This window comes from Poecile atricapillus, chromosome 2 (assembly GCF_030490865.1).
Source record: "Poecile atricapillus isolate bPoeAtr1 chromosome 2, bPoeAtr1.hap1, whole genome shotgun sequence".
Classification (NCBI taxonomy): domain Eukaryota; kingdom Metazoa; phylum Chordata; class Aves; order Passeriformes; family Paridae; genus Poecile; species Poecile atricapillus.
In genome coordinates, this window is record NC_081250.1 from 29,749,900 (window position 1) to 29,764,403 (window position 14,504).

The 14,504-nt window shown below is 41.0% G+C and overlaps 1 protein-coding gene across 1 annotated transcript; it reads right to left on the minus strand.

Moving 5' to 3' along the window:
* Positions 1 to 371: 371 nt before the first annotated feature.
* Positions 372 to 5,635, minus strand: AGR2 (anterior gradient 2, protein disulphide isomerase family member). The gene is made up of 8 exons (XM_058832689.1): positions 5,580 to 5,635; positions 3,793 to 3,930; positions 3,428 to 3,491; positions 3,302 to 3,354; positions 2,247 to 2,320; positions 1,808 to 1,871; positions 1,296 to 1,379; positions 372 to 699 (listed from the first exon to the last, which is right to left on the minus strand). Exons 2-8 carry the CDS (start codon positions 3,920 to 3,922, stop codon positions 650 to 652), a joined length of 519 nt encoding a protein of 172 aa, XP_058688672.1. The 5' UTR covers positions 3,923 to 3,930; positions 5,580 to 5,635; the 3' UTR covers positions 372 to 649.
* Between the last annotated feature and the right edge of the window lie 8,869 nt (positions 5,636 to 14,504).

A 14,504-nucleotide genomic window follows, 5' to 3' on the forward strand; every position in this document is an offset into this window, starting at 1 on the left:
TCTTCCCAAGTTACCATAACATTTGGTGGGGCTCTGCTTTCCTGGAGGTGGCCTGCCTGTGGGAAGCAGCGAATTCTGTGTTCTGCTCTGCTTGCACACAGCTTTTGCTTTACCTATTAAACTGTCTTTATCTGAACCCATGACTTTTTTAACTTTTAATCTCCTGATTCTCTCCCATCTCACTGGAGTGGAGTGAGAGAGCAAGTGGCTGTGTGGGGCTGGGCTGCTGGCTGGGATTGATCCACAACAGCCTTTTTCATTCCAAAGTGCTTGAATGTAAAATGCAATCCATGGTCTCAAGCAACGTGGTGATTTTACTATTTCTAATAATGGTAGATGAAGATAAGGGAAAAAAATTGAAAACAACAATGTTTTGTATGTAAACACTTGAAATGGATTTATTTTTAAAAAAATCATTTTTACAGTTGAATCATACAGTATTCTTCTGTACGCCTTAAAATAAAAGCCTCCAGCTTTTAAAAATGCTGCCCAGTACAAAAGTGCTAATGTAAAACTGTAGTGTTTATGTATAGAAACCATCACTACACATCACTAAATTTCACTCTAAATATTCTCTTCACCAGTATCAAGGTGTGGAGAAGAGACTGAAGATAAGACTTCATAATATTTCAGGGCTTTCTTCTTCCCCTTACAGTTCAGTCTTCAGGAGCTTCAGCGCTTTCTGCATATTTGAATACACTAGAAATGAAATATTCATGCATGTTATTTTTGCTGCAACTTCCTATGCCAGCAACCAAAAATGTTGCAGAGAAAATGTCATTATTATTAAAGCTTTTAATCACATGCCTATTGCTATAGGGATTCAGATGCACTTACTCTTCCAAGCAGTTTGTGAACGTCATGGGTTTAATTTTTACTGGTGAGAACATTCATTAATGTCAACACATGGGCAGAGACTGGAGCTGTGCAGCAGTGAAAGATGGCTGTAGCAAACATCTTTCTCTGCTCCCAGAAGGTTTCCTGACCTGGCCTGTTGAGACTCGTGTGTGAATTCTCACCGTTCCTTGCAGTGAACACTGCTGAATTATGCAAGTTCCTACTGACGTATGCTTGCTTTTAAAACAGATGGATGCGTAAGGCTCCAGGGCTCTGCCATCATTTTCTTCATCTCACTGAGTTTAAGTCTAGCATCCTGTTTAATTTTAATCCTGGTTGAATGTCTTTCAGCAAGTACTGATGGCGAGAATCTATAATGCCTCGTGTTACTCCTTGTTGCATGGAAAATGTGTCTGTTTTCAGAATATTTCCAGAATGTGTCAGAACACTCTACTTACACAATGAAATGTCAGAGGGCTCATATGCGTAGAGACGGTTTGAGTATCTTCCAGTAATATCTGCTCTCACAGTCAGGGAAGGATCTGGGGAAAGAAGGGTTGAGAGAATTTGTAGAGGTTAACCTTCAAGCAGAAGGAAATAGAAGGAAATAAAGCTTTCTGCACTGCACTCCTGTTTGCTTCCCAAATGTTTCTGTGAGACATGTCTGCTTCCGCTGACTAAGAGATTGTTCTATCAGGGTTACTGACATTTCAGTTTTAAGTGTTGTGTTTGCAGGTTTATTAGGAATGGGATGAGCTACCCATTTCAGCGAGTGTGGCATCAGCCATTGAGGAAGGAATGCTGGACCTGTAAAGCTGGGTGGTATTGGGTCAATATTTGATCCACAGAACCAACTCAAACCTCTGTATTTCTCAGGAAATAAATTCCTGTCAATCAGCCTGAGGATTTGAAATGCATAGTGCAGCAGAGGCTCTGTTCTGAGATCAGCTTTGATGCTTGATGTACTCACCTATGAACAAAACCCGAGGGACGTACTGGCCATCAGGTGCAAGATTCTTGTCTGTGGTTTCATACTTAAAGAAAACAGAGAAGGTTCCTAGTCAAGGAGGGTATGTTACATATTTTTTTCCTTCACCATACTTTGTATTATGAAATACAGCTCAAATACTACATTTTGCAGTTTAAGAACTTCACTGTCTGGGATGCAGTTTTTTAACAGCTGGAATTGCAAATTGGTAACAGTTCATGTTATTATTAAACTTTACATTGCCTCAAATTCTGAGTTTATGATAGCTATAAATGAAAAAGACTTACTATGAAACCTGTTATGCTTCAGCAGTGGCCATTTTCCTGGCCAACCCTAGCTATTCAACTCAAGTTAGAGAAGCCATAATTAAAAGCAGAACTTTGTCACTTTCACTTAAATTAAGTCTAACTGGGAAACTTACCACAAGGTTCAGGAGAATGAATTTTTCAGCCAGTTTCTGTATATCTTTGTGTTCAGCAAACACCTTCTTGAGGGCTAGAGTAGAAAAAAATGGGAAAGAAAATTAAAAAGATGCCGTTGAAATAATACTGTCCTCCAAAAAGAAATTCAAACAAACTGATGAAACAAAATTTAAATTTCCAGTTTACAACTGCAGCAAACAAAGATTTTCAGTTCATCCCATTGGAACATGATCCATTCATTTATATTCTGCATTAAAGAGTAATTACAATAGTGCAAAATGTCCCACCTTCCTTCAGAGAGTACAGCTGGCTCTCAAATTTGTCTGCTTAGGTTTGAATTTGAGGATTTGACCCTTCAGACCTCCTGTTCTACTATTGTGGTTTCTGGCCCCAGATCTTAAGGCAGTTGATAACACAGCATGTAGGGCTTCAGACTAAAATGTTTGGAAGGGTTTAAATGCTTGTATAAAGACCCATCTGAAATTACTGGAGCTATGGGTGGATGCAAAGATCTTGCCATGTGAATTGACTTGCAGGAAGGAGGGCCCTCAGATAAATTCAAAGACACTGGGAAAAGAGCAGTTCCAGTTACCAGGAGCCCTGGAAGAACTCTGTTTCAGCCTGGATCGATTTAGTCCCTGGCTGGATTCAGTCTCCATCACTGAGGATACCAAGACCTGAATATGGTCTTTCCAACAAATTGTTATTTCTTGCTACTGGTCTTGCTACTGATTTTGGCTGATCATGCTGTGAACCAAATTGAGATTTTTCAGAGGTCAGACCCTACTGACCTTTGCTCATTTCTATATCCATTTTGTATCATGCAATACTGAATCACCATTTTGATTTTATTTCTACACATTGGAAAACACCTTTGTGGTACAGTAACTTGTGGAACACTCCCCATGCTTGTTCAAGCTAGCACTTCACTAAGGTTTAAACGGAACGGTGGCTGATTTTTTTTTTTCTTTTTTTTCTTCAAAGTAGCATTTTCCAGAAAATTAAAATTTATTTCTTTTTTTTTCCCCCCCTCTCCCGGGTGCAAAAGGATTACCTTGGCTGTGTGGGCAGTCTTCCAAGTGGTGGATAATCATCAGGGGTTTCTGGCTGGAAAAGAAGAGCTGTGGTTAGGAGCAGGGGAGGCTCGGGGGGCTCGGGGGGCTCTGGGGAGCAGGGGTACCTGTGCTTGGCCCGGAACAGCGCCTCCTCATAGGTCTGCGTCCAGATGAGCTGGTCTCCCCAGCCTGCGGGAGGGACAGGGGACACACACACATTACAGGGGTCACACAGTGCCCTATGAGCAGGGCTGGGGACCCCAGGCGAGTCCTGCCCCTGCCGGAGGGGCTTGGGGCAAACCTGCTGCCAGAGGGCTTTAAATCAAGAATGAAGGAGGAGAGGGCACTAGGAAATACTAGAAAAATATTTTGCAGAATCAGTTACAAGAAAATTAATTTTCTCGAACAGCAAAGTAGCTGAAATATTCACAAGACTTCACTTTTAAAAAAATTTGGTAGAGGGGTTTTTTTAGTTGTTTGTTTGTTTTACCTCTGGAGAGTGTCTGAGGCAGTTTTGGCTTAACAGTAGTGTCCTTTGAATCCTTCTTGCCTGCATCCTTTGCCAGAGCACAGGAGATGACAATGAGCAGCAAGAACATGGACACGTAACCCTTCTCCATGGCTGCTCCTGGAGGAGGTGAGAGAAACTCCGGGTCACTGTGGTGCCTCCCAGGTTGGAGCTGGCGGCGAGGCTCGCAGCAGATAAGGACAGCACAGGTAAGGCAGCAGAACAGGTCTCAAAGAGGCAGTGGGGTGAGCCAGGGCTGGAAGGAGCAGCTCTAGGCAGGAGCTGGGGGTCCCCAGCCTTGGGGCATGGATGTGTGAGGTTTGCTCAGCAAACTGCCCCGAAGGAGCCAGCTGCTTCCCACTCCCCTGCTCTTGCCACTGGGCTGTGGCCCTGTCAGGATGTGCATGTCTGCCTTTGCCAGTTTCTCTCTCTTCTTTTACACATATTGAATATGATCAGTAAAATAACTAATTTACAGCAATTCCAGAAGTCCTTGCAAGTCCTAATAAGTTCACAGTTCTACCTTGATCTCCCAGTGCTAGAGTAACCCAGCTGCAGGTGCTGAAAATTGTCTCAGCTCTTCCCCCATTTTGCTGTGGAAGCAACTCAAATGAGAAGTCAGAATGTCTAAGCTAGGCTTTACAGTGAGCATTAGCATAGACACAGCTTAATGGTGTGGTTGAAACTTCCAATCCTGTTTTTTCCCTCAAAAGTATCATCTAATCCTTAAACCCAGTAGAATGTATAACAAAAAGATGTGTGGCTCAGTGAAAACTGAAATGGAATTTGAGGGTAGAAACAGCACAAAGCAGAGAGTTTTTCCTGAGCCAAGCCAGGCTTGGAGATGAGACAGGTCTGATGGAACGCTCCTCAGCATTTCAGCTGAAGGGGAAAATCATTTCAGCAACATGACCCTATGCATTTCCTCCTAAACTAGAACCAATATAATGGGTACAAAAATAAAAATTAAGATGTTCTAAAAGAATTACAGAACATTGAAAAGATTCTTAAAAAGAAAAAAATACAAGCCTATATAACAACCCTCACAACAACAGGCTGACTGTTCTTAAAGTTCAGACAATGAAAACCAAACTCCAGGAAAACAGAAGTGTTTTTCCAGGTAGGAACTGCAGGAGGAGACATTAGCTGAGTTTCCATGAGTGGCAGAGTGCTCTTTGCTACTGGGATGTCCAGTAGAGCTCAATCAGCCAAAAGGTTCCCTGTTTCAAGAGTACAAAATACAACTTCTGCAGCAGACTGCATTTCTGCCCCAAGAAAGTCTCTTTGGCAAGGTGGAAAATTGCATGAAGTTCAATTGTACTCTTGATTGTCAGGGCTGCCTCAAGAATTGTTCTGGCTAGAGCTGTATGATGGAAGCAATGCTTCTTTAAAAGTGAAAATAATAAAATAAAAAAGTATAGGACAACCAAGAAATTGAAGATCAGGCACACTAGGCTGTTGTGGAGGCAGCATGCAGAAAGTAAAGTCAGAGGAATGTTAGACCTGCTCCTTAAAAACTTTGCTTCTGGAAGACCAGGTGCACTTTTGAAAACCTTTCCAAAATAACCCCTCTTCTCCTGTTTTTTTGTTGTTTTTTTTTTAACCTGAAAAGCCAATACTTCTGTAGACATCTTCCTTCATAACAAGCTGTGCTGGACTGTGACTGCTTTGCTGCAGTATTTCCACCGATCAGATTCCCCATCCCCAGCCAGCTCAGGCTCACAGCTCCCCCGGGTACCTGCTGAAGCAGGGAGTGTACAGTGCCTTACCTTGTTTACTCTCCCAGACGTCTGCCAGGAAGCCAAGGTGTTCCTGGTTTCAGTGTGAATGCTGCTGTTCCTACTGCCTATTTATGCACCTTCACACCCCAACTCCACCCACAAGCTTTGAATTTGAATACTACTTTCAGAGAGCTAAACTTTCCAGTTTTTCCCCACCAAAACATTCAGAGTTAATTTTGTAATTAAATAACCTGTCACATACTGCATCTAAAGCTCAGAGACATTTCTGTAGACTTTTGGGATATTTCTTGAAAGGTGATTTTAAAAGATTGGCAAAGATCCAAGTACAGGTAAGCTTAAGTCAAGACTCCTGATTTGCCTGAAGAGTGATTTGTCTTTTTTCGATTGGTTGGAAAATCAGTATGGGTTGCTGTTCTTAGAGTCCTTAGAAAAAGTTAAATTGATGACTCAGAACTGTGGATGTAAATTAGGTAAATAACTGTGCACATTAAACAAATATGTGTGCACATATACATATATAATAGCACATAGAATTGTAATCAGACTTAAAAAAAGGTTTGTAAAGGTCTCCACAAAAATATATTTGGAAGCTATAATAAAAAACCTGTGCTCATAAGCAGAGATCTAAACCAACATTGAATTAAAATTCCATGATTAATTGGTTGTGTGGACATTTATTTTTAACTACAACATGAGCCCAAATCATTTTAGGTTTCAAATACACATGTAATACAGTGCAGTGCTCAGGAAAATGAGACCTGGATGATCATTCCCACTGCTGCACCAAGTGCACATGGTCCCTCCGCAGAGGTCAGTGCAAGTCTGTGCTCAGCAATATATGCTGAAACTACCCTATGCTCTCCTTGCTGCATGCTTCATATATTTCAGTGAGATTAAAATCACATGTTCATGGGCAATGCATGCTTAAAATTACTCAGCTGGGTAGATGAAATCCATCAGATATGGATTTTCCTGTTTGAAATTCACAGTGCTGTCTGATGGTTGTTAAAAGCACCCATTTGTTACAAATATACTTGAGAGAATTAAGAGCTTCGGATCTTAGTGTGGATTTGGTTTGCTTTTTGGGGTTTTTTCATGAATAGAAATTAGGAAAACAAAGTGCAGAAGCAAGATGGTCAATTCAAGCAAAAAAAAATTTATTGAGTTCTAACCTGCTTTGCCTAGCTTCTCGAAGTATTAGGAGGGTGAAACCCAAGCTCCCAGGCATATCAGTCATTTTAACTGCTGTTTCTGTATGTTTCATGAAATAAGTATGTTTTCCTGAAAGATTTTGCATATAGATTTCTTTGTCTCCTCCAGCACTTGTTCCTGAAGATTTAGAGGTGTAATTTGTTTGCTCCTATATTGAATATCCAAACTACATCCACTCAGCTTTTCTTCCAAAACGTACATCAAAAGAAGTCTCCAAGGTCCATATTTGGACATGGGACCACTCACTTTGGACAATTTAAATTACATTCTAAATCCACTTTAGTGCAGATGTAGAAGTTAACAATTTTGGTCTCAACTTAGACAATTCATAATTGTTATTTAACATGCTCTTGCTGACTCTCTTCTCAGGTCACACCTAAGAGCGTTTGGTAGTTTTAAAGCCTTTAAAAGAAGTTCTGATTGCTCTCTGGTGCTGTGAGGAGATAATAAGCAGGTGGGTTCTCACTCACACATGTTATAAAAAAATTGAGTTTTGTCTAAAAATACATCCCCAAAGCTGAGTCCCTGCCTGCTCCTGGCACCAGCCTTAAATATATCTCCATTTCATTTGCACCTTTGCTTTCTCCAGTTTTCAGATGATGCATTTATCTTAGCCTGTGTCCACATAGCCTTGTTTTGTTCTGACAGAACTGTTTCTTTTAAGAGTCTCAGTAATTCAAATACAGCTACTTGCAGGGGCTTCCCTGTCAGCTCAAACCCAGTGACCTCGATGCAGCTAGTTAGACTTGTCTCCAAAGCAGCTTTGTGCCTTGTTAATGAAGAGAGGGGGAGCTCAGTCTTTCCCACAGCTCCCTGCTTGGGCCCTGAGACTGAGCAGTACCCAGCTGCTAAGTTCTCTCCTGGCCTTTTATAATGGGCTACTTTCTCTGCCTCAGTGACTAATCCTGCAGGAACTGCCCCAGAGAGCTTCAAATAGGACTATTCCAGAATGTTTTTCCTCTTTTTCTGTAAAGATCTGGTAGACACTGTTAATATTTAACATCCTTACAAGTCATCAGATATTTAATATCATTTTGGTTCCCCTGCTCTGAGGTGCCTTTGTTCATTATGTTATACAGAAATTTGCACAGCTTCATGTGGCTGATGTTACATCTCTTCTGAAGGCATTTTCTGATGTGCTTTTTTTTTTTTGTATTTTATAATACATAAGTTTTAGAATTCAGGCATTTCTCCTCATTTTGTAATAAACATATGTTTTCAAGTCTTGTGATCTACCACTTAGAATAAATATCAGAAATTTATATGGGAGGAATGAGAAGTAATGAAGGAGATGTGTAGTCAGTCCCACACCAGCAACGCTCTGAGTCAAAGCCAGAGACAGACAGATCTGGAAATAATCAATCTTCCAGTGCTCTTAAAGTAGCAGTATATTGTAAGACCTAGTGGTTGAAAGTAAAAATAAAAAACATTTTATAACTGGTCAAATTTCTACTGTCAGCGCTTTAATCCCATAGAGGTTTTTTATCACCTGAAAGCTCTTTGAATGAAATTTGACTAAAATTTTCCAGAAAGCCTTTACTCCAAAATTTAGGAGCTGAGACACCTTCTTACACCTATGACAGATGCAGGTTCCACTTTGTTTCTTTCTGACCCTGAAATAGTTCAAATCCTTTTCATGGATATGACAGGTAGGTGCTGTCTGGATTGGGATATGCCACGATGATCAATGTCCCTGGTCACCCATGCCAAGACTGTTTATTTGTCTAACAGGCATTTATTCTGGAGCAGGCACTGAATCCCAGGCCTGTTCAGCTGTGATCTGTTAGGTAAGAAAGTGATTTTTCTCACATTGGCTCAGGAAATATTTGCTAACACTTGCAAATGGAAAGCATTACTAAAGGAGGAACTGATGTCCTATAAGTGGTCCAGTCATTCTCTTGAGAATTGGAAGACCATGGTTCAACCACCCTCTGTCTACTCTGTTTTCATTACAAAGCCACATTTCAATATATGGCTGGAAATACAAAAGTTCAGCAGATTTCTATTGCTGAACCTCTAAAGCTGGTAACTGGAGCTCAGGTAAATTTTTGCTAGGAATCTGATGATTTGTCCTGAAGGTCGATGGTTTTTCAAAATATGTCAGCCAAACATTTTCCTCTATTTAGCTGAATAAATTAGTCAATTAACTTGCACTACCTACAGTTTATTGGTAATATTTTTCAAATTGGCTAGCCGAAGAGATGCTAAGGATTTAAAATTTGATAATCTGACTCTTTAAATTATTGCTTGCGAAACAAAAGAGCAATCTGTGAGTATTTTGATATCTCTGGAGGCATTTTTTTCCACTTACGTGTGGATGTTTATAGCACAAATCACCACCACTTGATACAGGCTGTCATGAAAAACATGGACCATCCCTTACACAGTTTTAGATGAAGATGTGGATTTGTCATGTTGCCAGTTCTCATCCCATACTTTTTTTGAGTCTTGATGTGATGAGATGTCTGGAAGGCATTGTTGAATGACACGTTTCAAAATCACTTAGTCATTTGAAGATCCATATTAAATGTACTTGCTCTTTTATCGTTTAATGCCCTTTTCAGAGCAATAAGGAAACTGTCATGGTCTATTACACCAAGGAGTTTCAAGGTTTTCAGCATATGTGGAACTTAATTGCTCAGTTATGTTTGGTAAGAGAAAGCCTGATCTTGGTAGAATGTAGATTTAACTTTGAAATATTTTTTTCCATCCCACAGGGAAGCAGTGAATGAGTGAAGAGGAATTCTGTGATGAGAGGGATTGGGAAATGAGGGTTGCACCACAGCTTGTGAAGAAGACTATTTATCTGATCTTCTTAAGTGGGCAAGTCAGTTATGACCAGCAATGCTTCATGTATGAAATTCTTACACTGAAGTAAATGCATTTTAATAAATTAAAATAACTAGCTCTGTCTAAAGCAAGAACATTTGCTATACTACAAAACTGAAGCCAATGACTCCTTCCCTGTCTAACTGATATCCAGTTTTCAGTAAAACTTGAAATCTGTAAGCCAGGAGTTTCCTATTTTGTTATACTGTAATATTTGAGAACAGTGGGGAAAACATTTATGTTTTGAACAGCTTATTTTTATATTTAGTATCACATGAACATTTTTTAACTAGCCCCTTTCTGTTAATTAAGCCCCCTTCTGTTTCTGGCCTGCCTTGGTCCTTGGATGCTAAACTCTATTACAGGCAAGTAGCTGAGCCAAAATGTTCATAATTCAATGAGTCTCCCAGAGCTGCCACCTTGCTGTGATCTCTCTGTAGGCTTCCTTTGTATTCATCAGTCTTATTTCAAATTTATGTCTGTTTATCTGTAACCCAGATTCTCTTAGATTTCCTAATGCTTTGCCTCAAAGATCAGAAACCTTTGGCTTCCAGTGCGTATCAGTGACGTGATGTCCCAGAATTTACGGTCCTTAAATAATAATGGATGGGATTCTCTTTATTCTCTTTATTCTTGCTAGCTTAGCTGAGAGTTTGCAAAGATAAAGATGAAGGATTCCAACCTGTTCTTTTTTACTTTTTTTTTTTTCAATGAGCAGTAAACACATCTCAGTGAAATTCCAGCTGAAACCACTGACACAACTGCTTTCTTAGCCCCACTGTTGCCTGTGTGCTAAGGTCTGTTTTTTAACACTGTTTTTGCTTTGGGGGCAATATCCCAATCAGCATGACCTCTGCAATGAGGTGTATGCATTTGTTTTGTCAAGTTTCTCTCTTTCCTGGTAGTGTTAGTCTTTTTCTCCAAGCTGCGCAGGCTCTTGTAGTGTTGACACTCTCTGGGCTGCGTGATGTGCTGCACAGAACCCTCCATCTTCTCCCAAGTTCTTGAGATTGCCTCGGCTTGTGTATTCATCACAGAATGTGCAGTTTTAGCCACACAGACTGCACAGTTTTCATGGACTCCAGTGCTGAGTCCTTTCTGCAGCAGCTCTCACAGCAGCCATGTCTTAGATGTTCCACCACTTCCTCACTGTGTCCATGCCATGGTACCGTTTTCCTCTCTCTGCCTCACTCTGAGCTGGGTGGGGGTCTTTGCTTGGGCAGTTCTAGTTGCCTTGTCAAGGTTAAATCTGGGATTTAGCAGCCTCATTTCTGAGTTGGATTTTCCAGATCCTGATTATTATATTTTTATCTGTGTCTCAGCCAAAAAGTTGTAAAACTAACTGTCCAAATGTAGACTGGATATCAAATCCTCTTTTTTTTTTTTTTTTGTCAGGGGAGTGTGGGGATTGTTTTTTCATCTTTGTGGGGAGAATAGTTTACCACTGGCACAAGCTACCCAGAGAAGTAGTGGGATAACTCTTCTGCCAGGTTTCAAAGAGTTGTTCAACAAACTTGTTGTTTGATTATTAATGCCATTACTCAGTGGTCATGCATGGGGACAGGGTTGGAAAGAGTACTTTTATCCTGCCTGACCTTCCACTGTTCGTAACATGAACTTTGAAACAACAGAGCACCCAGTTCCAGCTACTTCACGCTGTGAGGTGGTTCCTAATGCGGAATGTTGAACATACTTCTGAAAGCTTCTCACTACAATCCTTGTCTTCAAATATTGACATAGTTGAAATCCTTCTGTTATACAGTATTCTAATGACGTGTTGCAGACCACTGCATTACCAGCAGGACAAAGAAAGTGAGGGCACATCCACACTGCTGGTTCCAGTTCTGAGTTCCCCAGTAAAGGAGATATGCACACACTGGAACAAGTCCACCAAAAAGGTTCAAAGGTGGTGAAAAGATGGAACATCTGTCGTTCAAGGAGGGGCTGAGAGAGCTAGGACTGTTGAGCTGCAGAAGAGATAGCTCAGGGCAGTCTCATCAGTGTGTAACAATACCTGATTGTGGGGACCTCCTTGTCCACAGGAAGGCCACAGAGATGATCAGAAGGCTGGACCATGTCTTCAAGGGACTGATTTGGGGTTTTAGCCTGGAGAAAGCTCTGGGGTGGCCTTACAGCATCTTCCAGTACCTATTGGGGGGCTACAAAAAAGTTGAACAGGGACTTCTTTCAAGAGCATGTAGGAATAGGACAAGGGATAATGGCCCTAAACTGAATGAGAGTAGATTCAGATTAGATATTAGAAAGAAATCCTTTAAATGGGTGGAAAAGGTATGGGACATGTTGTCCAGAGAAGCTGTAGATGCCTCATCCCTGGGAGTGTTTGAGATCAGGTTGGATGGGGCTTTAAGCAGCCTGATCTAGTGGAAAGTCCCTGCCCGCGTCAGGAGGGTTGGAACTAGAAGGTCTTTAAGGTCCCTTCCAAACCAAACCATTTTATGATCCTTTGACTCTAAGTAAAGAAGGAAAAGCCAGACTCTTCTCTGCCATCAAGTGATATGATGAGAGTCAATTGAAATTCAGGGAATTGCATGCAAACATAAATTTTATTTCATAAAATCCTTTTGTAATGTGAGGATGATGGAAGATGGGAACAGGCTATCCAGAAAAGTTGTGGAATCCCCATCCTTGGACATATTCAAAACTCAGCTGGGTACACCTGCTGTAGGTGAGACCCTGCTTTGAGCAGGGGACTTGAACATGACAGTCTCCACAGGTGCCTGCCAAATTCAACATTTCTTTTGTTTGGTAAATCTACATATGTAGCATGTATAAAAGAAAGGTTAAACAGTACAAAGGTGAACTTATAACTGAACCCACACATATCCTACTCTCAGCTATGCCTGATCTCTTGCCCAATATAAGCTAAATTAATGTGAAAATGCCATACTATGGTCACAGGTTAGAATATTGTTGCTGGAACAGTAATGAATGGTTATTAACTTTTACCTATGAGGTGCTCATGTTTCCCCATTGTGTGGGTCATACACTGTACAAATACAGTTGTAGTGTCCCTATCAGGATAGCTAGCTGGCTGTTCAAGACAATTGGAGTGACTTTAGGCAACGTGTACTTAAATTTTCTTTTAAACGTCATGGCCTGGAAGTGGTAAGCACACCCCCACAGGTGGTGACACTAAACAAGCAGTATCAGTCACAGGGAGCTGATAGAGGATGGGTGTTCCCATTCTCCTGCTGGCACAGTTCCAGCTGATGGCTTGATCATAACGTGGCTCTGTCTTGGCATTCAAACGCAAAATGTTCATTTAAAATTGCTCTTTTTTGAATTTTTTTTTTTTCTGGAGGTGGCATAAGCAATGCTATCCCAAATCTTGGGAAACACTTAGTGGTCAAAGGGCTGATATATGTTCCAGCTGTGCTTGGCACAGAGACACAGGAGTTGGGACAGAGCAGCCATCTCTCATTTGCCCTCCCCCTCCACAAGGTCATTCCAGCAGCTGACAATGACTGAAATAGAAGTAAGCTTAAGCAGTGTGGTCTTTTTGCATCCAGCTGTTCCCCATATCGAGCTGTATCACTTGGAGATTCCCTGGGAGGCAGGGAATTCCTACATAGTCAAATCAAAGGTAGTCTAATTTCTGTGTGCCAAAAAAAAATATGTGGAAAAAGATGGCGATGTGAGTGTGATCTGAAAGCAGATAACTTAAAAGGAGACCACTTCATGAGGAGCCATACATACGTAAAAATGCACATACTAGAGCTACTGTGTCAATTATCTATTAGGACCCATTTCTGCTTTTAATATGTCTGAATGAGAAGAAAAAAATACAGTCTTGTTTTGTGTTGAGAGACCTGTAGCTATCCTGCTGTAGCTAGCTAGGTTATCAGAGCTAAATGCGTTGAGTCGTTACAAACATGAGCAGGTTGGGATTTCAGTTCCTGCCCTCCTATTTCATATCATGCAGCTGCTGGGGCTGCAGAGCAAACAGGCAGCTGGTGGAGAGCTGCCTGCAACCAGCAGCCTCCTACACTCTGCAGGTGTTGCTGGGCAGAAATAACCAGGAACCAGCTGGTAGCACCCACCTCCTTTCTGGAATGAGTGGAGGAGATATAAATCAGCAGCACAGGAAGAATGGAGGAAATGCCTGTCTTTGCTTGGCTGTTGTGGAGCTCTGCTGTTTGCTGCTTTGGTGGGCTGGTTAGCAGGGCTGAATCCAAGTTACTAGTTCAGGACTCAGTGCTCATCCCTCCAGTGATCCTAAGTTTTAAGTGTCAAATATCAAAAAGCTAAAAGGCAAACTGAAGGTAACGGATGTCAGTCATGTAAATGATGTCAGTTATTTGGAGAGAAGCAATTATTCAATACTATATTCATGTGGCTGCAACATGCTAGAAGACCACAGGCACGGGAGTCAGTAATTATTGCAATAATTTTCATTACAAATTTATATGGTAGGTGCTACTTTCACCTGGTTCATATGACAGTTAAATAATAAACTGTAAACAGCTTATAAGCTCCACTATCTGTTCTAGCTGCCTGTACTTTCTAACTGAAAATCCTGAAAAGCTAAAAATTAATTTCAGTTTTGGATGAGTGTCATGTGGACACCTGGGTATTGCAAATGTCACATTGTGTATGTGCAGAGCTGTTCTCTATGGTTAGGAGCTGAGAGCTTTGGTATGATATCCTATAAAAGCTTTCTCTTTTTCTTCATGGTCAGTTCAACTAAGGATGCCTTAATAGTCTTGAGACGTGTTCCTTGTATTTCTTCTTTCTATTGACCAATAAGATTGTCACACCTGTATTTCCTCGCCAACTTCCTGGTTGATGTGTGCAACAGATCAGCATCTAGCTTGCTTGACTTTGTTTCTCATGTAGCTGTTATGTAGAACAAGTCCTACTTTTTTGTCTTAACTGTCCTGGCTCAGCCCA

Excerpts from the sequence above, each read along its gene's own strand:
- AGR2 (XM_058832689.1), bottom strand. The coding sequence starts at position 3,922 with ATGGAGAAGGGTTACGTGTCCATGTTCTTGCTGCTCATTGTCATCTCC. Across the intron at positions 2,321-3,301 it reads AGACTGCCCACACAGCCAAG|CCCTCAAGAAGGTGTTTGCT; the intron begins GTAATCCTTTTG and ends TTTCTACTCTAG. Across the intron at positions 1,872-2,246 it reads TCATTCTCCTGAACCTTGTG|TATGAAACCACAGACAAGAA; the intron begins GTAAGTTTCCCA and ends GTTTTCTTTAAG.